The 25963-nt window shown below is 38.3% G+C and overlaps 2 protein-coding genes across 14 annotated transcripts in view; one reads left to right on the top strand and one right to left on the bottom strand.

Moving 5' to 3' along the window:
• The window catches only part of Dusp10 (dual specificity phosphatase 10), a 550627-nt gene that overhangs the window by 173011 nt on the left and 351653 nt on the right, over positions 1-25963 (top strand). The window lies entirely within an intron of this gene.
• Enah (ENAH actin regulator) overlaps positions 1-25963 on the bottom strand; it is a 111038-nt gene that overhangs the window by 37327 nt on the left and 47748 nt on the right. For all 5 annotated transcript variants that reach the window (XM_038349372.1, XM_038349374.1, XM_042056057.1 and 2 more), the window contains exons 2-3: positions 21711-21876; positions 17633-17810 (exon numbers count right to left, since the gene is read on the bottom strand). In XM_038349372.1, the coding sequence (XP_038205300.1) occupies positions 17633-17810; positions 21711-21876 (344 nt within the window). The remainder of the gene's footprint in view (positions 1-17632; positions 17811-21710; positions 21877-25963) is intronic.

Raw genomic sequence — 25963 nt, 5'->3', positions numbered from 1 at the left:
AAATCAGACATGAATTCAGGAGACTTCACGAAGAGTGGGACAGGAAGACTCTAAGAGTGACGTTGGGGAAGGAGGCCGTGAGCAGCAGTGGTCTAGACCTGAGGTGGCTCCTGCACTCAGGACTCACCGCAGCTATGGTTACCTGCACAAGGTCAAGGCAACCTGATCAGACAACATTCGAGCAGGAAGCACTAACAGGACTCAATAATATAAAAAGGATGTGAAGGTTAGAGAGGGACTGCTGACTGGACAGCCTAGTGAGGGCACGCAAAGAGAAAATGGGGTCAAATATGTGCAAAATACATTGTGTACCGGTATGAAACTGTTAAAGAATGAATATAAGAAGTCCTAATAATAAAAACTAGACAAGTTATAATCAAACTAAAGTAGCTTTCCTAAGTACTGATGTTCATTAACACTGAAGTAATTATTTTTAAATTTATTATAATTTACATATATAAAAAGAACTCAAGTAATATAACTGTGGGGTGGGGAAGTAAAGTCAGTCAGGCTGTCTGTGGTGATACATGCCTTTAGTCTCAGAACTTGGGAGGCAGGCAGATCTCTGAATAAGAGGCCAGCATGGTCTACATAGTGAGTTCCGGTCAGGACAGCCAGGGGCTGCAGAGAAACCATCTCAAAAAGAAATGGCCGTGTCAGGGGAGCCAGCTCCCAGAGAATAAGATGCACCAGGGTGTCAGGGACCATTTTCCTAAAGGATGGGTTTGTCAGGGACCATCTTCCTTACAGGGATAGCAGAGGTCATTGCCCTAAGGATGTTTACGGAGATCCCACCCCTCATCCCAACTATCTTAAGAGCTATCTGTTAATGGAACCCACCCCTTACTCCAATGCTAATGGATCACATCTGTTAACTGAACCGCCCCTTACTCCAATAGTTAATGGATCACATGCTTCAGCTTACTCCAGGTGCTGGCTAATGACCTTCAGTTACCCAGGCAGAGTTCCTGCCTACCTACCTCCACCCCATTCAAGGGTATATAAGCTGTAACTTTCACCCCAATAAACGGAGACCTTGACAATAGAATCTTGCTTGGTTTCCTTCCTCTTCTTCAGCCCATGTCTTGCAGGTTAGCGCCCCTTCAGAGGACCCTGAATAGCTGACCCGCCAAGCGGGGGTTACACCAGGGGACAGGTAAAGCCACGTGCCATGTGGCAAAATGTAGATTAATAGAAAGGTTAATTTAAGTTGTAAGAGCTAGTTAGTAATATGCCTGAGCTATAGGCTGAACTTGTGTAATTAATATAAATTTTTGCGTGATTATTGGGGGGGTGCTTTCGGGACAAAAAAACCCTCTGCTCTAGTTTACATTTCTCAAGGCATATGTCTCAGAACTTGTATACTCTTAAAAACTACTGAAGATTGTGGAAATCTTGTTCACTATTGTTTTTTGAGACAGGATTTCTGTGCGTAGCCCTGGCTATCCTGGAACTCACAGAGACCCACCTGTCTCAGCTTCCCAAGAATTGAGATTAAAAGCATGTGTCACCACCACCCAGTTCCACTAAGATTTTTAATATTAAATTGCTTCAAGTTTATTCATTTAGAATATGAAAGCTGTTACATTTAGAACAGTAACATGATGAAATAAAAAATGTATATTGTGACCTAAACAACACAGAGTTACGATTTATAAGCCCTGTTGTGGTCTGACTCCCATGATGGATTTGTTGGAGGATTCACATCAGTGAGGTACAGCCGTGAGGGAAGCTACTGGGAGTGCCGCCCTCAGAAGGGAGCTGGATCAGTCACACAAAGACTTTTCCTTTTCTTTCCTCCCTCCTTCCTTCCTTTCAGTGTGTATTCAACAGATAAAGTTTCTCTGTGTACCCCTGGCTATCCTGGAACTTACTTTGTAGACCAGGTTAGCCTTGAACTCAGAGATCCACCTGCTTCTGCCTCCTGAGTGATGGGATTAAAGGCGTGCACCACCATGCTTAGCCACAGGAGGGTTCTTCTAAGAAATCTGTCCCTTCTAGTCTGGCAAAAGTATTTTCCAATGACGTGTGTACGACTACCACCATGATATTACCCCGAGGCCTTCACTAGAGCCCCGCAAAGTCTGTGCTATATACCCCCAAAATGCACTGTCGGCTAATAAACTTTTCTTACAATGCAGATGCTCTCTGGTATCTTATTATAGAAAAATGGGCTAGAACAAAGTCTTCTGACATTTGGCTTCACAAAAGACAAAGACCATTCTATTTATATTTAATACAACACAGTATGTTGTCTTTATTGATGTATAATAAAGGGAGTTTTGCCGGGCGGTGGTGGCGCACGCCTTTAATCCCAGCATTTGGATCTCTGTGAGTTCGAGACCAGCCTGGTCTACAAGAGCTAGCTCCAGGACAGGCTCTAAAGCTGCAGAGAAACCCTGTCTCGAAAAACCAAAAACAAACAAACAAATAAATAAAATAAAGGGAGTTTCTTTTTAGTGGAGCACTTTGTAGAGATCTAGACAGGAACTCCTCGAGTGTCCATAAGTCACATTTACTGAATCCCTAAGTGAGGGTTTTAAACTCAAAGAGTCCCAATTCTACTTCTGGTTAAGCAAAGAAAACCAGAGTAAGAAGCCAACACAGAGCAATCTAGGTAGTAATCATGGTGATGACAGTCATCACACTGTAAAACAGGTTAACTTTTATTACTTATCCACTCAATTTCTCTTTTAATGACTAAGAAGAACCAGATATGAAATTATTTCAAATATAAGTCAACACAAATGCTAAAAGATGAAGCTGAACTGAACAAATGGGAACACTGACATTAACTAATCCTCGAGAACCAGAAACCTCCTTATCCCAATTCTAGTCCACAACTTCAATTATTTCTTGTGGGAAAATGAGAAGACCAAGAAAAGAGGCTAAAAGGGAGAAAGAGAAACACACAGAAAACAGCCTGTTAGGCCTAATGCATCAAATGTAGGTGAAGACACCTAATTATTCTCTTTTGGGGAAACTGAGAAATTCGTCACTCAAATCATTTTCTGATTGAAAAAGTCTAATCACACTGAGATGAAAATCTAGGCTTTGAGGTATAATATAAAAGAGGTGGGGTACAGAAAGTAAAAGTGACTCATTAGTTCTTGTTCTTTTTCACAAGCTAGACATTATTTCTTTAAAAAGATTCATGTTTTTCTTGTACGTGTATGGGTAATGTGCAGCAGGCTTTGTCTGTGAACCATGTCATGTAGTGCCTTTGGAGACCAGAAGAGGGCATCAGAGCACCCGAAACTGGAATTAACAAATGGTTGTGAGCTGCCCTGTGGAGGCTGGGTACCAAATCCTAGTCCTCTGCAAGTGCTCTTAATTGCTGAGCTCATTATTTTAACAAATCATAACAAAACATCATTATTTTAACAAATGTCTTTAACTCAGTATTTTGTTACTGAATAATAAGTGTGTTGGGGCGGCTAACCACTCCCTTGTATGAGGGGCGTGGCCGCCCCAGGGGCGGAGGATACCTTTAAAAGAACCAGGTTTGGGGTAGGCCGGCCCTTTTCTTTTTCCTCTTGGTTCACAGCTCTAACCTGGAACCTTGGCCCTGTAAGTTTATTCCATTTTCTCCCTTTATTAAAACTGATTTATTCTAAAAGGACTATTTTTGGTTATTCCCAAATTCCTCCGACCGCCGCTACAATTGGCACTCCAACGTGGGGCACGCCTTCTTGCATCCTTAAACCCCGTGCTCCTGGGGCCTGCACCCACCGTTTCCCCGGCTGGCCCACCTCTCCCGCGGGTTAGGCCGTAGCCACCAACGCGTAAGAACTCCCGCTTGTGCAACTTTTGCAGAGATTCAACGTTGATTTTAATTCAGTGGGGTTGTCCAGGGCAGTTTTTTTTCCCCCTTGAGCTGCCTGCATCTTAGTGTGGGAAATCTGAGCTGCACCGAGTTGTAGGTTGTAGATTGCAGAAAGCGTAATCGGCTCTCTGCCTCCGCTGCCACCGCCAGCTGCCACCGCCAGCGTGTACTCTCTCTGCTCCTGCCGCTGCCACCAACGCCATTCGCTCCGCATGCGTGCCTTGATCTCGGACGCCATCTTTGATTTTTCTGGCCGCGTGGATCCAGATGCACTGCGCCATCTACTGGCAGACAACGGTCATTACAGGTAATTTTTCTTTTGATTGAAAATGTCTGATAATATCACCGTTGACAGATTTTATAGCTCGTTTAATTACACGATGACTGAATTTTGGAGCAATGCAGATGTGGTTTCCTTTGGTTGGATATCTACAGGGCTTGGAATCTTCTTTATTTTTATTTTTTTCATTACAACGTGGTTGGACAATAGAAAAATGATAGAGTCCTTACAGGCAGAAGTTAAAAAATTAAAGAAGGGCACGACTATTTGGGGAAACAACTTCCATCAAATCAATAAACAGTTTGAAGTTCTCAAGGAGAAGTTTGAAGTTCTCAAGGAAAGGAATAATAGATCCTCCTCGGAGATGGCTTTGTCAATTGAGAAAAACATGCAGGAGACTTGTAAACGGTTTGAAGTTCTCGAGGAAAGGAATAATAGATCCTCCTCGGAGATGGCTTTGTCAATTGAGAAAAATATGCAGGAGATTTGTAAACGGTTTGAAGTTCTCGAGGAAAGGAATAATAGATCTTTCTCTGAGATGGCTTTGTCATTTGAGAAAAAGGTGCAGAATATGGAGGCAGGAACAGCTGATTTGAATCATAAATTGCAGTCCTTGTCTGTAGGAACTGAAACATTATCTGAGAAGATTCGAACCGCTGAATGTATAAGGCGCACGCCTTTAATCCCAGCACTCGGGAGGCAGAGGCAGGCGGATCTCTGTGAGTTCGAGGCCAGCCTGGTCTACAAGAGCTAGTTCCAGGACAGGCTCCAAAGCTACAGAGAAACCCTGTCTCGAAAAACCAAAAAAACAAGACTTTATCAAAGGGCTATGAAAGATTACTGGACAGAATTTCAATACAAGACGGCACAATTCATGCCATGAAAATTCTGTCCAAGGATGAGATATTATCGGTGTTGGACAAACTTCATATCTTTGAATCCTCTATGAAGGGCTTGGAATATAATACTGGACAAGAGATTCAGGCATTGCAGAAGGCAATGGTAAACAGATTTGAAAAGATTGAGAAAATTATAGACTCTGATGAACAGGAGCAAATGGTACAAAAGACAATCTTAACCACCTCAGTGAATAGAACCCTCCGGGATAATTTTCACAAGACCTTGCCTGTCTTCCTGGTAATAACAATAGAGAAAGTGACTGGTTCTAAAAACCCTAAGGTCACCAAGGAATATACATGGGAACCCATCCGTATGAATGATCTGAAAGAAATTAAACAGGCTGTTATGAATTTTGGCATACATAGCTCCTTTGATAAGGAGATGCTAAAATTGTGGTCAATCAGTACGAGACCCACACCAAGTGACTGGATTCATTTGGTATTGGTGGTTCTAGAGAGCGGATCTCAATTAAACTGGAAGTGTTTGTTCAGACAAAAGGCTAGACTTTTAGAACAACAGGAAAGATCGAAGGGAGTTGACATTACCCTAGATCAAATTCTGGGTGAAGGACTTTATTCTGATCCTCTAGAAAAAGCTAATTATGATGAACACACCTTATCCATATGTACTACCGCAGCCTTAAAGGCTTGGGACAAGGTTCAAAACCCAGGACAGAGAACGGAATCATATATCAGAATTAAACAGGGTCCGAGAGAACCATTTGTTGACTTTTTACATAGACTAACTAAAGCTGTACAAATAGGGATATCTGACCCAGAAGCAAGGCATGTAATAATTGAGTCCTTGGCTTATGAGAATGCCAATGTGGAGTACAAAAGGCTTTTGACGCCTCTAAAGATCAGATCAGCACCTTTGGATGAATGGGTCTTGCATACAATGAATGTTGAATCGTTTGACTATGGCACGGAGGCATGGGTGGAAGAACCATTTGCCAATGGTAAAAGAAGACATCAAAATACCAAATGTTTTAATTGTGGCAGAATGGGACATATGAAACGGAATTACAGACAAAGGATTTCCAGAAATAATAATAACGCCTCTTCCAGAATAACAGGAATAGGAGGCCTCAGCCTTCAGGTTTATGTAGGAGATGTGGAAAGGTAGACACTGGACCAATGAATGCAGATCATCAAGAGATAGACAAGGAAATCCATTGCAAGAGGGAAACGCAATGGGGGGCCTCTCGCAGGCCCCCATGGCGAATGTGGTCCAGTCATTTCCCGTTACTACGGAGAACATGCCTTGTTAGAACAATTAGAAAGCCCCATGCCTGCTGTTAAAAGCAAAAACGGCCTGAAAGATGAATTACGTGTATTTTGGCAAACTTCTATAAGTGATCAAAGACCAAAGTTAAGAGTGTGTGTAAACGGCATTTTCATTACTGGCCTGCTGGACACAGGAGCGGATGTAAGTATCATTACTCCAGAATCTTGGCATCCGTATTGGCCTCTACAGGAAGTAAATGTTCAGTTCTTGGGAATTTGAACCCTATCTCGGGTAAGGCAAAGCACAAGATGGGTTGAATGCATAGGGCCAGAAGGACAAATAGGAAAATTAAGGCCATATGTAGCTAATATTGCAGTAAATTATGGGGCTGTGACCTATTGCAGCAATGGAATACTCAAATCAACATTCCTGCTGTCTCTAGAGCATATGTTTCTGAGGAAAACATTAAAAGATATTACAGATGGTGAAAACCAGCCATTCGGGCTGTACAAGAACACAAAGCAAAGGATGCCCCTCCAGAAATACCAACGGCCCTACATCTAAAATGGTTGACTGAGAAACCAATATGGACAAAGCAATGGCCTTTAGCTGAAGAAAAGTTGCGGGCTTTAGAACAGCAGGTACAAGAGCAATTGGATGCTCAACATATTGAAGAATCTACCAGCCCTTGGAATTCTACTGTATTTGTGGCTAAGAAAAAATCTGGTAAATGGAGAATGGTAACAGATCTCAGAGCTATCAACGAGGTTATTCAGCCTATGGGCTCTCTGCAATCTGGACTTCCTCTGCCTTCTTTATTACCAAAAGGATGGCCCCTCATAGTTATTGATTTGAAGGACTGTTTCTTCACCATACCTTTACAAGAAAAAGAGAGAAAAGTTTGCCTTCACAGTGCCTACTTATAATAACTCTCAACCTACCAGGAGATACCAGTGGACCGTCCTTCCACAGGGCATGTTGAACTCTCCCACCCTGTGCCAATACTTTGTAAATCAACCATTGCAAATAACATGCAAGCTATTTCCCAAGTCTATAATTTATTATTACATGGATGATATCCTATTATCTGATTCAAACATGGATACCTTAGAAAGATTGTTTAAAGAAGTTAAAATAGTTTTACCTAAATGGGGATTACAGATTGCTCCTGAAAAAAATCAGAGAGGAGATTCTGTTGATTATCTAGGTTATAGAATAGGTTTGCAAAAAATCAAGACACAAAAGGCACAAATTAGGAGAGATCGACTACAGACTCTTAATGACTTTCAAAGGTTGTTGGGAGACATTTCCAGCCTTCGACCAGCTGTTGGGATAACACCTGATATGATAATTCACTTAAATAAAACCTTAGATGGTGAAAAAGACTTGAACAGTCCCAGAGAATTAACAGCTGAAGCGGAAAAAGAACAGACAATGGCTGAAGAAAAGTTACAGGAAGCACATGTGGATAGGGTGAATCCAGAACTCAGTTATATTCTTGTCATATTGCCTTCAAAAATTTCTCCTACAGGAATTTTAATGCAAAGAGATGATATTATCTTAGAGTGGATCTTTCTACCGCATAAACCAAGTAAGAAAATAAAAACTTATGTGGAGAAGGTTTCTGAATTAATTATAAAAGGCAAATTGAAACTTCGTCAACTAGCAGGCATGGACCCAGCCGAAATCATAGTGCCTTTCACTGTTGATAAAAAAATTATGGGAAGATAATGAACCATGGCAAAAAGCTTATGCTAACTTTTTAGGAGAAATTAATTTAGAAGAAATTGATTAATTAATCATTGAAAGGTCAAATAGAACTATAAAGGATATGTTAAACAAACAAAAGGGGGTGGAAAATACCCCCAGAAATAGATTACATAATGCTTTATTAACCTTGAATTTTCTCAACGCTAATGAGAAGGGAACAACTGCTGCTAAAAGACACTGGATAATGGAAAAGTCTGCTGAATTAAATCAACCAGTTTATTTCAAGTATGTGCTGACCTCATAGTGGAAACCAGGGGATGTGCTGTGTTGGGGAAGGGGTTTTGCTCTTGTCTCCACAGGAGAAGAAAAATTGTGGATACCATCAAAGTTAATAAAGGTTCGGTTTGAAGAGGAGAAACCCCTTGGAAAAGAAAAATAACAATTCATACACAAGGATGGTGATCGTACTGATGGTAAGAGAACTATAGTTTGGGGGAAGGGTTCTTTTCTTATCTCCACAGGAAAACACTCACCTTCAAAGGATCTGAGGGACTCTGGATATCTTGAATACTGATGGATGGAAACCAGTTGCAACCCACCAAAGATCAGCAATTAACATTGGATAAGCTCCATGAGTATGAAAAACAATTTTTTGAATGTGCGTCAATATGCATTTCTTTATAAATATTTAGAGCTGGTTTTTTGGAGTTGGACTCTGGCCCAGTCCCTCTCCAATTCCAAGCCTGTTTATAAAAGATTTCTTAGACTTTCTACCTCAAATCAGGAGTCATGTTAGGGGACAGAATAATAATAATAATAATTTTAATAATGATACTAATATATTTGCCTTCTTTGCCTTCCCTCATATCTGTGTCGGTCTTTAATGCACCTTTCATTGAATATATACACGTATGTCTGTATATGTCTCTGTAGATAATGCTTATCTTTCCTGTAACAAACAACAAATTTTTTCTTCAGTAATCTTTGCGGTTTCCAGGATGAAGACGGGGCCTCACAACATCAACTCCAACTGGTTATTATGACGTCATGTTTTGGTAACGCTAAAATTTGGCCTGTTTTTTGGTACCAATTGCACAAAAGATTTTTGAATAGTGCACATTTTTGACAACATTCTGGCCGGATCTCCTCAAAATATTCAGAGGCTAGACACATTCTTCCTAGATAAAATGTTACCCTGGGTATTTTACCATCATTTGCTTTCACAGGACCCCCTAAAAGAAAATTCGCCCCTATGTCAGCTGGACGCAATCTTAGATGACGACGCCCCCTCTCCCAACAAAGTTTACCCTCAGGTTTAGGGACACTAATTGGTGGCTGGTATAGGGTTGAGGGGTTGAGGGAGGTATTATATGGACTCAGGGGTATAAACTATATGTGTTGATATATATACATATCCTTAAAAAAGGAGGGATTAACTGATCTGAAGGAATAATTGATATTTGTGAGTTATTGTTTTTTGAAAACTGTATTGGTGTTGACTCTTGTATATTGATATATTGAACATTGTATGAGAGTATGGTCCTACCTCTGTTTGAAACAATTGTTATATTGAGATATATACCATATTGCAATGTACATTTCTACCTCTGATATTATTTATGTAATGACATTGATTGTTTACCATATTGCAATGTACATTTCTACCTCGGATATTATTTATGTAATAACCCTGTTTACATTTGGAAATCATTGTCTTCATTTATTGCACAGTTGTCTATCCTATTAGTCTTACAGTTAGATAAGTGTTGAGAATTATGTTTGTCATATTTATATTTAGGATAATCAGGTTTTTTAGAGACATAGAGATTATATTTAGTATAGATAGTATAATCTGACCTCTTCGAAGAGCTGTAGAACATGGCCTTTAATCTAACCTAGAGTTTTGTACTTTTGAGACACAATCACTCCTGGCAACAATGCTCTACTCCCGAGAGAAAGTTGAGCACCAAAGGCACTCCACTGGGAGTTTGTCTTCTTGGCAGAACTGGCCTTTGGGCAAAGAAAAGCCCATACCTCCACTACTGACTAAGATACAAAATATCCATAAGTGGATAAAACAGAATTGTTTTATCTTGCCAAGACAGGATACGATAGTTCTACTAAAGGTTCCTTGCCATTGAAAAAATGGTATGTCAGATTGTGTTAGGCCTTAGCCAAAGTTGGTTGCCTCAACATTGCTAACGAGACTTTGTGTGGTTGCCCAGGTAGTCAGTTGTCTCTGTCATCTGTTGCACATTTTGGAAGTTTCTCGTTTGTGCTTCCTGGTTGCTTTAGTAATATTACTTCCCTTCTCAGGTCTTTGATGGGGTTGAAGATTAGATAATTGTAGCTACCTTCTACATTATTTAGACTTCCTGAAGTAGAATGTTTAGTAAAATTTCTATTATATGTTCCTCGCCTAATATTGTTTGCTTCTTGTAATTTTATATGACCTGTTCCCATTGTATATCGCTGTATTTGGTTTTTGTATTGTCTTATTTAGACAAAAGGGGGAGATGTTGGGGCGGCGGCTAACCACCGCCCCAGGGGCGGAGGCTAACCACCGCCCCAGGGGCGGAGGATACTTTAAAAGAACCGGGTTTGGGGTAGGCCGGCCCTTTTCTTTTTCCTCTTGGTTCACAGCTCTTCCCTGGAACCTTGGCCCTGAAAGTTTATTCCATTTTCTCCCTTTATTAAAACTGATTTATTCTAAAAGGACTATTTTTGGTTATTCCCAAATTCCTCCGACCGCCGCTACAAGTGTGCGACTCTCCAGATTTGTGGTATATATAATTAGTCTTTGTTCTTTCACAGGTCACTGAAAATCAATCAGTCATATTCAGTCCAGAATTATGCATCTCCAATAGAAACGAACATTCACATGTATTATGAAAAATGCTAAACTAATTCTAACATTGGCTCTCTAATTTTATTACTTTTTTCTATTTTCATGTGTACACATGTTTGGGTATATATGTCCAGGCCCAAGGTTAGTGTCAGAATGTTATTTGTCCCTAGGTCTGACTTTCTCTCTTGCATTATTACAGTCATGTCTTGTTTTAGGAGTTGAACACTGGGAACTTGGCTCTTTGTTAATTCCTCTTTGCATATATAGACACACTCAAACAATGGGGGACTAACTTTCCTATGGACAGTAAAGAGTTTTCACAGGGGAGAGGTAAAAGTAAAGAAGCTGGAGTAAATCTGACAAAGTGCACCTTTTATTCTCAAAATAAGTTATTCCACATGAAATTTTCTTAAATTAACCCCCCCAATTAACATTTTATACTTTAAGAATGCCAATGGTCCCTGTGTCATCTAATTTCCATGCCCACTGATTAAACCGTTCTCATGATCTGTAAATGAGGAAACCTCTCTAGAGCGTGTGATCTGCCCAGCCCTCACTGCAGATGGGTCAAAAGTAGAAAGTAAATTCCAAATTCAAGTTTTTCCACTAAGTCACATTAAATGTCTTAAAACTTTACTAAGAAACACAAGACAAAAAGTAAGAAAAAATTTTCTGATTCCTTTCTCACACTAAACTGGCTTTTTTTCCCCCCAGATGTCTTTTTAAAAGAAAATGCCTTAGAGGTTTTGAATTGAAAGGCAGAAAAATCACAGTAAAAAGAAGAAAATCAGCCACTAGAAAATCCAGCCGTCTCCTTAGTTGTACATGTGCCTACCTGGAAACTGGGAAGGACACTAGACACACTAACCCGGCACTACTGTAAAAATGGCAGAAGTAAACAAAGAGACATGAACTTGCAACTGCTGCAGGATTTGAGATGCCATCTCAGAAGCAAATGTTACCTCCCCAGAGAGATTACTTCAGGAAACCTAAGAATGGAGAGCAAAAGTACCATCCAACATTAGCATGGGAATCCTCCCCAGGCCCAAATGTATATGATTTTATTAGAGCTGTGTTAATAAAGTTCCCTAAATACAGTATGCCCAGAACTAACTTTATTATCCACTTGCAGTCAAGTCCAGTTCAGAAATGCTGTAATGACTAGACGAAGAAGGACGTGAGCAGAAGCTACAATGGCAGCATGGTGGAAAGAGTGTGCACTCAATAGAAGCTGGTGGCCTCGGCTTCACTGTGTTCCTTTCCCTCTCTACTGTGTGAAGATCGAGCCTAATCTTTCTTCCATGTTCACCATTCCACCACTTTCACACTACAGCACAAGCCTGACTATCTGCCTTAGGGCAAACAATAAAATGGTCCTCAAGACACCACAGCCCCCCCCCCCACCTTTCTAACCTCATCTGTTAGGACATTCCTATGCCCCAGACCACTTTGGTTCTCATGCTCCAACCACATGGTCTGCTGCTTCCCAGTTGTCACACACCTCCCATGACAAGCCCATGCAGAATACTCTCTGAGGAAGCCCAAACACCTTCTGTTTGTAAAGTTTGCTCTGACTCTAGAATTTTCTTTGGCAATCCAAAGACTTTACTTCAAACTTCCAATGTTCTGGCTTTCTAGCTAACTCTAGGCCAGGTATGAAATCCAAGAAGGAAAGGGATGGGCTCTATCGTATTGACGTTATTCTCGGTGGCCACCAGCACAGTACAGTTTTGAGATTATAAGCTTAGTGTTGCTCTTATTCATATCAGCAATTTAGAAGATTAGAAAGCAAAACTATCCCTAGGAACACTGACAGAACATGACTTTAATCTTAGCACTTGGAAGAAAGAGGCCTGAGGATCTCCATGAGTTCAGGGCCAGTGTGGTTTGCATAGGGAGTTCCAGGACAGTCAGGGTTACACAGAGACCCTGCTTCAAAAAAGAAAAACAAAAACCCAAGAATTTCTGAAAATATTCTGAGATTTTAAAAGTCCAATCAATTCTAAGTATATCATAAAGATATTACATAATGCTGAAAATAATGCCAATGCTTATATAGGAAGTAATATTAGGCCAGGTTTATGTTAAAAATTATTAGAATCTCAAAATTTATTATAAATCTGGTAAAAACTTCAACCACAAGAAGGCTATCTCTGGCTATGTTCTCATTCACAACAATTAAAAAACCAACCGTCTTTTTGTTAGTGGTAAAGTTTTTTGAGGTTTTTCTTTTGGTAAGCTATGATTAATCATGGTAGAACAAAAACAATAATCTAACTGGCATAACATTTTATTTTGAAAAAAATTGATTTAAAGATATATTTCCTATTTCTAAATGATTTAAACCATTTACAAAAATGCAATAAGGCTGTGCAAACCATCAATAGGACTGACATTATATATAATCTATTGCTATTATCTACAGACATCTATTAATATACTTGATAAGCTAATACAGAAATAAAACAAACTGTTGATCTGTATATTTATTTAAACTGAGGCAATTTCTATTGGTGAAAAGAAAAGTTACAGTGTGGCATTTGATATAAAAGCAAGAGCACTAGCCGGGCGGTGGTGGCACACGCCTTTAATCCCAGCACTTGGGAGGCAGAGGCAGGCGGATCTCTGTGAGTTCGAGGCCAGCCTGGTCTACAAGAGCTAGTTCCAGGACAGGCTCTAAAAAAGCTGCAGAGAAACCCTGTCTCGAAAAACCAAGGAAAAAAAAAAAAAAAAAAAAAAAAAAAAGCAAGAGCACTAATTCAGTTCCTTGGGAAAAAAATCTAAGAACATGTGATTCCTGTTTTTTTTTTTAAATTCCAAATATAACTCACTGTATTTAGCACCTCCTGTACTTTCCTGTATATTAGATAATTGCATACCATGTTAAAAACAAAATAAAGGAAAACATTCTTGCCACCCACCTTCTCATAAAATACTGAAAATATTAAACATATACACGAGGTTAGCTTATGAAGATTAGAATGACTAGTCCGAAAACACAGAATTTCTTTTCTTAATTAAAAAATATGAGGATTTAGAGGGCTTTGAAGGATAACAGCAAAAGAAGGGAGAAGTGTAGAATCACTGGCTTAGACAAAAACCGACAGTACCACGGCCAGGTACATGGTGGTGGCGCATGCCTTTAATTCCAGCTCTCCAGAAGCAGAGCCAGTCAGATCTCTGTGAGTTTGAGGCTAGCCTTGTCTGCAGAGGCCTTCCAGGACAGTCAAGGAGAGGGAGAGAGGGAGGGAGGAAAAAAGGGAGGGAGGGAGGGAAGGAGGGAAGGAGGGAGGGAGGGAGGGACAAGCAAGTACAAGAAAGAGCACACTACTAAAAATTGCTCTGGAAACCCATGTAGTACCTCAGTGGCTGTGAGCCCTAACCCCACATTAATTAGAGAAGTTCTCTCACTCACCCGACATTTGGTCCATTTGTACAGAGCCTCAGAAAAAAAAAAATAATAAAAAAAAAATGTTGGTCTACAGAGCTAGTTCCAGGACAGCAAGGGCTGTTGCAAAGAGAGACCCTCTCTCAAAAAACTAAACAACAACAAAAAAAAAATTGTTTGAACATAGACATCCATGTCCTTAAAGTCTGAGAATCCCTAAGAAGGGTTAACTGACAACAGAAATGTTTGATTCTCACAAAGTGGTAAAACAGGCTGAGGATGTAGCTCAGTGGTAGAGTGCTTGCCTAGCATATACAAGGCCTTGAGTTCAGTTCAATTCCCAGCACAATGGAAGGAAGGGAGGAAGGGAAATGGCAACACAGTATAAAGAATAAGAGAGAAATGGCAATTAGTGTGAGCAAAGTAATTATATATGAAAATAGCAAAGACAAAAAAGTTAAGAAACAGGTAGACTGGTGCATAAAATTGCTCTGCCTTCACGGGTAAGTTTGTTCTTTTGATCCGGTCAAATGCACTGGGCTACTGTTTACACAGGAGTCTGAAGTCAAGCTTTTTCAACAGCTTGGGTTAACAGAAAGACAGCAGATGATTTCAACAGATGATTTTTTTTTTGGCTGTGAACCCAAAGCAAAGAGCTTTGGCAAGGGAAGATAAGGTCAGGCTAACAGTATTGTTTGGTATGTTTGCTTTAGGTGGATGGGAGGGGCCAGCACACCACCAGGTAGAGGACATTTCTATTTTGTTGTGAGAATCTGCACAAGAAATCACATCCCTTCCCAAGGAAGGACACTCCACATCCCTTGAGACAGGGGCTATCTGTAGCCCTGGCTATCCTTGAACTTCCAGAGATCGACCTTCCTCTGTGTCCCAAGTACTGGGATTAAAGGCATGCGTCATCTGGTGACACACCAGATTCTTAATATTTATTTCTTCCTGTGCTTCCACTTCAAGGCCAATTAGTGCCATCAAAATTCAGAAATTGTGATGTATGTATTTATTTATTTGATTTTTCAAGATAGGACTTCTCTGTATGGCTTTGGCTGTCCTTGAACTCAGAGACCACTGCCTGGCTCAGCAATTGGTATTTATAAAATAATTTCCTAAATAAACAAATGAAGTTATCTACAAATTAACCGTGTTAATGGTTTGTTTCTCTGAGAATGAACAAGACAGAATAGAACCTAAAGCTTCAATGCCAATAACTTGGTCCATGACAGAGATAACTAACTTCAACCAGTTTATACTACCACAATTGAAATTATGAAAAAGAGAATGTATTATCAAACTTATGTGTAATAATAATCCTATATACTGTATATACCAAAATGCTTCTATAGCAAATAAAACCATTGAATTTTCTATTTGCAAAACTTTACATAATTCAAAACAGTATTTATTAATGTTTATTGTTTTGTAAGAGAACGTAATTTGAGTCTCTCCACATTAAGCTCAATTTCAAATAATAAGGATCAGAACAAAACCAGTACTTGTCATTTGCATTTTAAAAACAAACTGTAATATTACTCACTGAAAAACAGTATTTTCCATTTGGTTAAAACAATAACCAACATCAACAATAATTTGAACAATGTTAAGTGACATTTAGTTCTTAACTGGACCCCTTTTTGAAGGCTGAGATATGAAAAGGGTAATTGGTTCCAAACACAGGAAGACAGAAGCTGCTATGCACACACTCTTAAAATTATGTAACTGACCTATTTAAGATATATGAATCACGATTCTAGTTCCTTTCCCAATCACTACAGGATAAATCTATTCCTATAATATATGCTAATAATGCAAGGTGCTGAAAAACACAGCATAGGGCCTCGGAGATTGAGCTCCATGAGGCCAGACTTCACTATCTTATTCTTGGACTAAGAGATAAATTGAAGTAAGTTCCAATGGTTTATTTCCTAAAAAAATTCCAATATAAGAACAAAATATGTTCCTTACAGACACTGATTTCCTCCAAAGAAAACTTTATATAAAACAGATACAGGTACAACTGCATAAAACCTTCTGCAAGATCTCAAAATGCCTATTCCTCTAACACTCATTTCTAAAACAAAGGAGTCAGATGTTTTAATCCTTTTCATGCTTCAATTACTTTCAGAATAAGATATAATATTTGTAATAGATTTTAGAAATTCTGTATCAACAAAATATCAACATTTCATCTGATTATAATAATTAAACTACACAAATTCTAATCACGACATTTATATCATTAAAATCACTATCAAACATACAACACAGTAAAAAGTAATTATATGTATTTTTTCATATTTAACATTTACTGATTACAAAATTTATTGCATTAAACCAAAAGTTTATCTCTGACGGAAGGTTTCAACTACTTGGGCTTTTATTTTTTTTTTTTTTTATTATAAATGGCTATTTATTAATATGCATTTGTTAATTATACACTACATTTTTAAATGAGCTACACAAACATAATACCTTAAACAAGGGCAGAAATACATATACACAGTGTAACAAAATCCACCTTAAATTTGTATCAACAGACCAAGATCCATACCAATGCAAAGTATTTATCTCTGTATCATAGACCTTTCACTTTCTTTTAACCCTTTATAACCAATCCTTTTAAAACGAAAACAAACATTTATAGACAGTCATTTTTGGAATTTGGGCATTGGCTTTTAAAAGTGAATTATTTCTATTCTTCTTTTTAAGCAACATGTAGTTTAAGAATCCAATTATAGCTTGGGTAAGTTGAGGGCATGCCTCTCATCTTCAAATAACCTTTAGAACAGTGGTTCTCAACCTGTAGTCATGACCCCTTTGAGATCATTAGAAAACACAGATATTTATATTATGATTCATAAGAGTACCAAAATTACAGTTATGAAGCAGCAACAAAAGTAATTTTATGTTTGGAGGTCACTGTATGCAACATGAGGAACTGTATTAAAAGGTCGCATCTTCAGGAAAGTTGAGAACCACTGCTTTATAGTCAAGCTCTTATCCATTCTATTCTTATTCTAATTTTAAGTCCTTAGAATCAGCAGTGGCTTAAAAACTGATTTTAGAAACCTACTTTTTTCCCCCACAAACAGCAAATAACATCAGGCATAGTGGTATGACTAAAATTCCAGATATCTGGTAATCAGAAGGCAAGAGGGTTGCCTAACGTGAAGAATTTGAGGCTAGTTTGAGCAATATAAAGACCATGTATCTCTCTCTGGTGGCTCTCATGTCCTAGGTGTAAGAAATAACTAGACTAAACTCACAGGATTATGCTTCTAGACTATACTTTTGACATAAAGAAGAGTTCACATTTCTGTAGAAAGTAACTTAGGAATTACCTTAAATAGATATATGACTTAAAAGTTGACAATAAAGGTTTGCTTTTACATATACATAGCATTTCAGTTGGAGAATACAGGGAAAGCACAGACACTTTACCTGCTTCCTGTGAATTTAACACTTCTAAGGCATGCATCATGGCACTTGCGAAGACATTGGCATCCTCTTTGCTGCCAAAGTTGAGACCATACACCTGTCTAGCATCCCGCCATTGGTGGAAAGTCTGTGTAGCTTGATTGTACTTCAGCCCTTTAGGAATGGCACAATTTATCACGACCTAAAAGACAATAATTCATTACAAAGTCAGGCTAGCTAGTCATTGGGAAAATAATACAAGTCAATACAAACCCTGACTGTGGGTTATTTATAAAACTTGTTCCTAGCAGACTTTGTTAAAAGTAGTTGGAACAGTTACTTAGGGTAACAGCATTTCTACAGAAATGAGTCTGATGGAATTTAAGCTATCATAGGATTATGAAAGCCCTGCTATAAAATAGTAAATCAACAAAAAGGAAAGCAATTCACCTCATTACATATACCTTAACTTGTCTGCTGAAAAACTACAAACACAAAACCAGAACATTAACTGTGAAGGGCCCTCCTGACTCCTCCCGTCCGGAGAGAGTATCTCTAAAATTACAAACTAGTGTTATAAGATTTGAGAAAAAGTTATAGAATCCATGTTCAGAGATGTACCTGTCCTCTTTCTTCAAATTCACATTTGAAAGTCATCAACTTGTACATGCAACTGTAGTTTATTAATTTTCATTGCTTTATACAACATTACTTTGTAAACAAACTGCCAATCTGCCCATTCTTGCACTAACATATTTATAATCTAGAATTTGTGGCTACTACAAATAATGACATGAACATTCTACTGAACATCTGGTGAACACAGCACACATTCTTACTGAACATGCACCCATGAGTGGTATTAGTATAGGTCAACTGTACAGTTAACTTTAGTAGAAAACGCCACATAGCTTTCTAAGCTGGTCCTATCACCTACTCTTCCTGAGCAGTGTATGAAAGTCTGTATGACTCCAGACACTGTGCAGCATTACCGCTGATAATGTTGGTCTTTATAGCAATCTGGTTACTCTGAATGTGCGTCTTTGTGTTTTGGTGTATATTACATTACTCTGATCACTAATGAGGTTTAGTACATTTTTGACTTCTGAAAAAAAAATTTATTATACTGTGTGTGCATTATGGGATTCAGAAGAAGGCCTGCATATCACAGCGCATGTGTTGAGGCCAAATGACAACTATGTGGCATTAGTTCTCTTTCTACCTTTATGTAGGTTCTAGGGATAAAACTTAGGCTGCCAGGATGCACAGCAGGTTACTTTACCCACTAAGTTATACATAGGCTCCCTTTATGTCTTTTATTTGCTTCAAAAAATTCTTTTGTGAGTTCCTGCTTACATGCATTAATAAACCTCTGTTCCACTTCTCTCCTAAGTGAGCCATCTTGATCTTCGCAAATTATCCCAAAGGAAAGATGTTTGTGTGACAAATATCTTGTACCACCCATAACTTGTCTATCCACTCTTAGTGATACTCACTTTCTTCTATTTCAAATTAGCAATCTTTTTTCTTTTAATGTTTTTGTGTTCTGTTTAAGAAGTATTTCCCAATCTCAGTAATGAAAATAGTACCTCTGTTTGTCTTATAGAAGCTTTACTACTGCTGCAATTAACACCTGCAACTCTGGGACAAGCGGAATTGATTGACTCAAGTCTATGGTATAAGATAGGAGCCGATTGACTTCTGTTAACCAAGATGCAGGTTTACCCTTTGTCCCACATGGTGTTTTGTCCCACTGGCAAATATATCTAAAATTTACCCAACTCTAGTGTCTTAACTACTGAAGTTTTGTACTAGGTCTCAGCCACTAGCTTTGTTCTCTTACTCTGTTCCTCATTACTGCTTTGGTTATTTTTGGTTCTTTGTATAAAGCTACTATTTACACTCTAATTGTCAATTTCCAAATTTAAGACTGTACAGAAATGCTGGACAGGGATAGCACACGCCATAAATCCTAGCACTCGGGAGAAAGAGGAAAGTGGATCTCTGAATTTGAGGCCAGTCTGATTTCAGAATGAGTTCCAGGATAGCCAGGGCCACACAGAGAAACCCTGTCTCAAAAAACAAGCAAAACAAAACAAACAAAATACACAAAAAATATTGTACTGAAGCTAACAATTTGATCACTGACGTCATAGAGGTATCTCATGAGTATATTCCTTATTTAGGCTGGCATTAACACTCAATGGCTCTCTGTATTGGTATCTTGAACACCTACTAAAAATTTGTCAGGTATTTGATAAAATATTGTTATTTGGTTTTTTTTGTTTTTTTTTTTTTTTTTTGTTGTTGTTGTTTTTGTTTTTTCGAGACAGGGTTTCTCTGCAGCTTTAGAGCCTGTCCTGGAGCTAGCTCTTGTAAACCAGGCTGGTCTCGAACTCACAGAGATCCGCCTGCCTCTGCCTCCCGAGTGTGTTATTTGGTTTTAAAACATTCTACATAGGCTCATGGTTGAACACTTGGTCCCTAATTGGTGGCACTGTTTGGCAAAGTTGTGGAACTTTTTGGAGGCTGAGCATGTCTAGAGAAAGTGGGTCACTGGAGGCAAGCCTTGAAGATCTACAGACTGTGGTTCCTAGCTGGCGACTCAACGTGAGCAGTCAGATTGCTGTTCCCTCTGACTCAAGCTGCTTTAGTCAGCATATTTTATCCATAGCATCAGAAAAGTCACTAAGACATTACTACAAACAACATTAATTAATTCATTTTCTAACTCAGATGACAATATACCTACAGCACTTATTAAACTTACCTCTTGATTCTGACCTATTACTAATCTAAGATTTATTAACATATTTTGCTAATCCTAATGATTTATGTCCACATTTCTTTCCTCAAAATAAATAATCATGTTACCTATAACTAACTTTTTCGTATCTTCTTTTTTAATCCTTGTACATTTATTTTCTTTTTCTTGCCTAATCTACTAATTAGACATGCAACAATGTTAAAAAGATACGGTCAATACCAAGAATCTTTTGTCTGATGCTATCTTCTGAAGAGTGTGAATACTAATCTTGTAAGAAAAAATGAACAATGAAATGCTTTAGTCATGATAAATACTGCAGCTTCTATTTCCCAGGGAAACTCCAAAATCTCCTCAGAAAAAAGAAGAGGACTTTCTCTGTGCTCTTTTTGAGATGCAGCCTCTCTGAGCCCCAATTGTGTATAGAAGTCCAAGTTTCAATGCCCATTCGCTACACGCATGACAAATAAAAATCCCGAGGTATTAACACCCAAACCAACTTCCAACTGAGGGTTACTGCAGCGTGGGTTTACATTCCATCTTACTAGAAAACTGTGGATCTAACTTTCTTTTAACAAGAACTCACGGGGTACCAGATAGAAATTAGCTGTGTTTTCTCCACACTTTGTAGCAGGATGATTTTAAAGATTACATCTTTGGAAAACACTTAGTAAATCTACAACCCATCAAAGTACATGCTGTTAGTAGACAAAGAACACCAGGAAGCCTGATCGACTTTTCCCTCTGCCTCCATCTATCAAAGAGGGACCAAGATAACAAGTAATCAAACAACCTAATTACTTGCTTGAAAATTTGGAATAGGGAATTACCAAAAGCTCAGCTGTCACCTTAGATATGAACTGGAAAGAAAACCGTAATTATTCTGGCACTACTAATTCTTACTACTTTAAAAAAAAATCACTTATGAATTTAACAATACGTTCTGAAACCATTTAAACATTCAAATTCTTTCTCTAGCCTCAGAAAATAAATAATAAGTAAATAAGTTCCATAAGCATACAATGTGCTCGTTACACTGTACTTCATCTTTGTCTATCCTGAATTTAGATATTTATAAAAACTAGTCATTTGGATGGCCAAGGAAGACAATCTAATGAAGAAAAAAAAAAATCGAGCAAACAAAAACACCTCTAGTGCTCTGTGAGGCTTGAAGAACATCAGTTCAATCTTCAGATCTTACAATGCAGCAAGAGAAAACAGACTCCCAGGAGCTGTGCTCTAACATTCACATGTATGCTATAACATATACAAGTCTGTACTTATAAGTATGCACGCATGCACAAATACAAATTGTAAAGGATTTTAGCAGACCCTTACCTGATGGTCTTGAATCTTTCTGCCCACCACTCTGAATGTGTTGTTGCCTGTATGGTGATATATATGTACTCTGCTGAACCCAGTTGAGCCACCAGCTGGCACCCACTTCTTATTGGCATCATCATAAACCATCACAGCAGCTCTTGCCTGACAGATACTCTGTTCACTGTAAAAAAAAATAAAATTCAAATGAGATTTTTAAAATATGAGAGGTATGCCACAAAGTCATGAGCCAAGATTAGTCAACTTGGCAGTCAGTTATGAACAGTGGATCTTACCCCTATGAGTGAAGTCTAATGGGAAAGGCAAAACCAAAGTATAGTAAGGGTGGAGTCTGGGATCCATAGAAATACAAAGAATACCAGAGGTATTTTATTCTAAGTATATCTTGAATAAATCAATTAATACAACTATGAATTAATTAACCATTATTTGTTTAACTATATGATGGTGACCGTTTGAGACCTCTTTTCTCCTTCTGGACAAAATTAGATTTATCATTAAGATCACTTCAAAGTCTCTAACAAACACAGTCAAAGGAATATCTGCTCTTCCAAACACAGAGATAAAACTAATAATCAATGGCTAACAACATGACTGACTCCTTTCATTCCCTTTAGTCAAGTTAATATCCTACACTTGGAATATTTTTTTTTCCTTCAAGTGTATAATAGGGGCTGGACAAAGAGCTCAGGGATTGAGACCTTATTGTTCATGCAGAGAACCCATTTTTGAGACCCAGTACAACACACACACACAAATAATAAATAAATAAAGACTAAAAGATAATGCCTCAGGATTCTGCTAGATTTAAAATTCTCTTCTTCACAGATAAATACTAAAAACGGAAGACCAGAATTTTTGGTTCCTATCTATCAAATTACTTCTTATTAAGTGATACTGAGACACACAAATAAAGACAAGGTCAATTTCTTACTAAACAATACATTCACCTTTCAAATTTTCTAACATTCTTGGGAGGAAACCTAATAAATAAATGTTACCTTATTCTATGACACACTTCTTTTTCAATATTATACACCAAAAGAGAAATTAAAAAACAGGCACTGTTTACTACTCAGCCAGTTAAACTAACAACCTCTAGAGCAATGGCTCTTCTCAACCTGAGTGTGAGTCACATAAGATATACTGCATAACAGATATTTACATTATGTTTATAACAGTAGCAAAATTACCATTATGAAGTAGCAACAAAACAATAAGGAATTGTATTGAGAGGGGCTGCAGTGTTAGGAAGATTGAGAACCACTGTTCTAGAGGAATAAGCCTACTTTTGAGGAGTTAATACAGATGCTCCTAAATAGTTCATAAATTCCCCATCCCATTTGCAATAAAAGTACTTGTTCAGTCTACCAAGCTCTGCCTCAAGAGATCTCAGACAATACACTGTATGGTTTTCCCCAAACACCCTCAGAAATAGTTGCCCCACATTCTTGCCTTACTAATGCTTCTCTCCACCCATTCAAGAGGAACAACTGGTGTGGGATTCCAATCTGTATGCCGTGAATATGTTTTATTACCACTGGTTAATAAAAAAGATACTTTGGGCCTATGGCAGCGCAGAATATAGCAAGGCAAGAATTCCAAGCAGAGAGAGAGGAGAAAAGAAGATGGAGTCAGGGATGTCATGTCGCTGCTGAAGGAGACAGACCCCCCCAGAACCTTACCAGTAAACCATGAACCTTGTGGTAAATTATAAAATAACATGATAGGTTAATTTAATATTTAAGAGTTAGTTAGTAAGATGCCTAAGCAACCGACCAAGCAGTGTTATAATTAATATAGTTTCCGTGTGATTATTTAGGGTCTGGGTGGCAGGGAGAGGAAAGAGCAGCCTCTATCTACAAACAATGAACACAGCTTTGCAGGAGGAAGTTTGTGTGTGCCTTGATGACAAAATCATGGGAGACCTGCAGAAAACATTTCACTGAACATTAAATTTGCTTCAGAGAAATTAGTTGTAATTGTTTTAATTTTCCATTAGGGAAATTCTACAAAACCTAAGCTGTAAACAGCAATGGTATAGTAAGTCCTTTGGTGCTATCTCAACTTTTATGCTGCCTAGAAATTTTCTGGGACTAGAAACAAGTCAATGGCTAAAGAAAGCCTGAATTTTTTTTAAAAGAGTATTATTTAAAGGTATTTGTCAGTACAAAGGTTGAAAACTCATTACTCACAAGAGAAACACATACTAACTGACAACTTTCATCTAAGTACAGCAAAAATGATTGAAATAAGGAAAGGTCTACTTCTAACAGCTTACAACTTACAACTGCAGAAACAAATGTACTATGAAATGGAAAAAAAAGATAAACCTGTGAATTAATAATACAAAACTAAATCAGTGTTCAAAAATTAGTACTGGCCAGGCACAGGCACAAGCCTTTAATCCTGGCACTTGAGAGGCAGAGGTAGATGGATTTCTGGTGCGGGAGAATTGTCTGTATTCTGTCAATCATGTTTTAAATAAAAGCTAATTGGCCAGGCAGGAAGTATAAGTGGGTCAACCAGACAGGAAGTAGAGGCAGGGCGATGAGAACAGGAGTATTCTGGGAAGCAGGAAGATCCCTCTGCAGTTCTGCCCAGACCACCAAAGAAGCAAGATGTGAGCTACCCCGCTGAGAAAGGTACTGAGCCATGTGGCTAATATATATAAGAATAATGGGTTGATATAAGTTATAAGAGTTAGCAAGTAGCCTGAGCTAATGATGGGCCAATCAATTTATATCTAATGCAGATTCTCTGTGTGATTCTTTGGGGCGTGCTGGCTGTGGGAACTGGACAGGACAGATACCCCAACAAGCCAGCCCTCATGTTACAGATTTCTATGAGTTTAAGAACTATAAAACATGACTCCATTCTTAAACAAACAAATGGCATTTCAGGAGGCCACTAAAGCCTGATGACTTGAATTAGATGCAATACTGCACACCTGTAACACTAGTGCTCTCACAGGAGACAGAAGACTAAGACAGGAAACTCACAAAGGCTCACAGACCATCTAACATTTATCTACCAACTCTGGCCACAGATGTGACATAAAAATTAATCCAATGGTAATCGAGATTTTATTTCATAGACCTACAAATCTAAAAAGCAGATTGGGTAAATCAATACAGAACAGGATGTTAATATTTTGGTCTATTACCATTTTGGTTAGATTAAAAACTATAGAGGGAAGATGATCACAAGAAAAATAGGAATAAAAGAGACGGAGAAATGTCTCAGCAGTAAAAGAACAGCTGCTCTTCAAGATGACTCTGATTCAATTCCCAGTACCCATATGGTGGTTCACAAAGCTCTGTAAATCCAGTCCCAGGAAATCTGGCCTCTGCAGGTACTAGGCACATACATGGTACACACAAAAACACATTACTTAAAAAAATCTTAAAATAATCAAAATGTATTTTCTTCTTTTATTTTATTTTAGTCCAGTGAAATCGGCAAAAATCTGCTTTAAAATAAGACAGCTCTGTGAGGTATGGCAGTACATACCTGTCATCCCAACACCCAGGAGGCTAAGGGGGAAGAATTGCTGGTTTACTCCACCCACACCCACACATATACACAAAGTATAAAGAAACGCAGTGTTACTTTATGTATGATTGTAGCTTGGTCAGGTAATTTATTTCTAAATATATTCCTGAATAGGTATGTTTATATAATGACAGAGAATGTGCATCAAATATAGGCACCAGTAAATGTTTATATTTAAGGAAAAAAAACTTGTATGTACTGTTTAGTGATAATAAAGTAAAGCAGTCTTAAACAAACAGCAATTCCCCTTCAAAGACATAGCATCTAATAATCATCTGTTAAAGTATAAATATTCCAGTGCCTCTCACACAGTAGGTACTCTTTAAACACTGACCAGTAAATAATCACATCTAACAAAATCTGATTTATCAAAAACTTGAATCAAATACTTTTTCTTTTCTTAAATCTTCCTAGAGTTCCCAAAGCCATCACAAATTGCTTCCTTTTGTGGTCTCCTGAAGATCAGGAAAACAAAGCAACCAACCATTAGAGAGAACTTTTACCTCTACCAAATCTTCAGACTGAAAAAGCGAGATCCTGTCTGCATGAATCCTCAGACTTCACACTCCACTGAGTTCCTGTCTCTTCCCATTTATACACCTCTCTCTGCCCAGTGATATCACTTCTGTCTCTCCTCCCTTAGTGCTGGGATTACAACTGTTGTGAGTCCCAAACACTGGGTTTAAAGGTGTGAA

The sequence above is a fragment of the Arvicola amphibius genome, chromosome 12, assembly GCF_903992535.2.
Source record: "Arvicola amphibius chromosome 12, mArvAmp1.2, whole genome shotgun sequence".
NCBI lineage: Eukaryota > Metazoa > Chordata > Mammalia > Rodentia > Cricetidae > Arvicola > Arvicola amphibius.
Note: the sequence above shows the minus strand (reverse complement) of the source record. Positions and strands in the feature narration are given on the sequence as shown.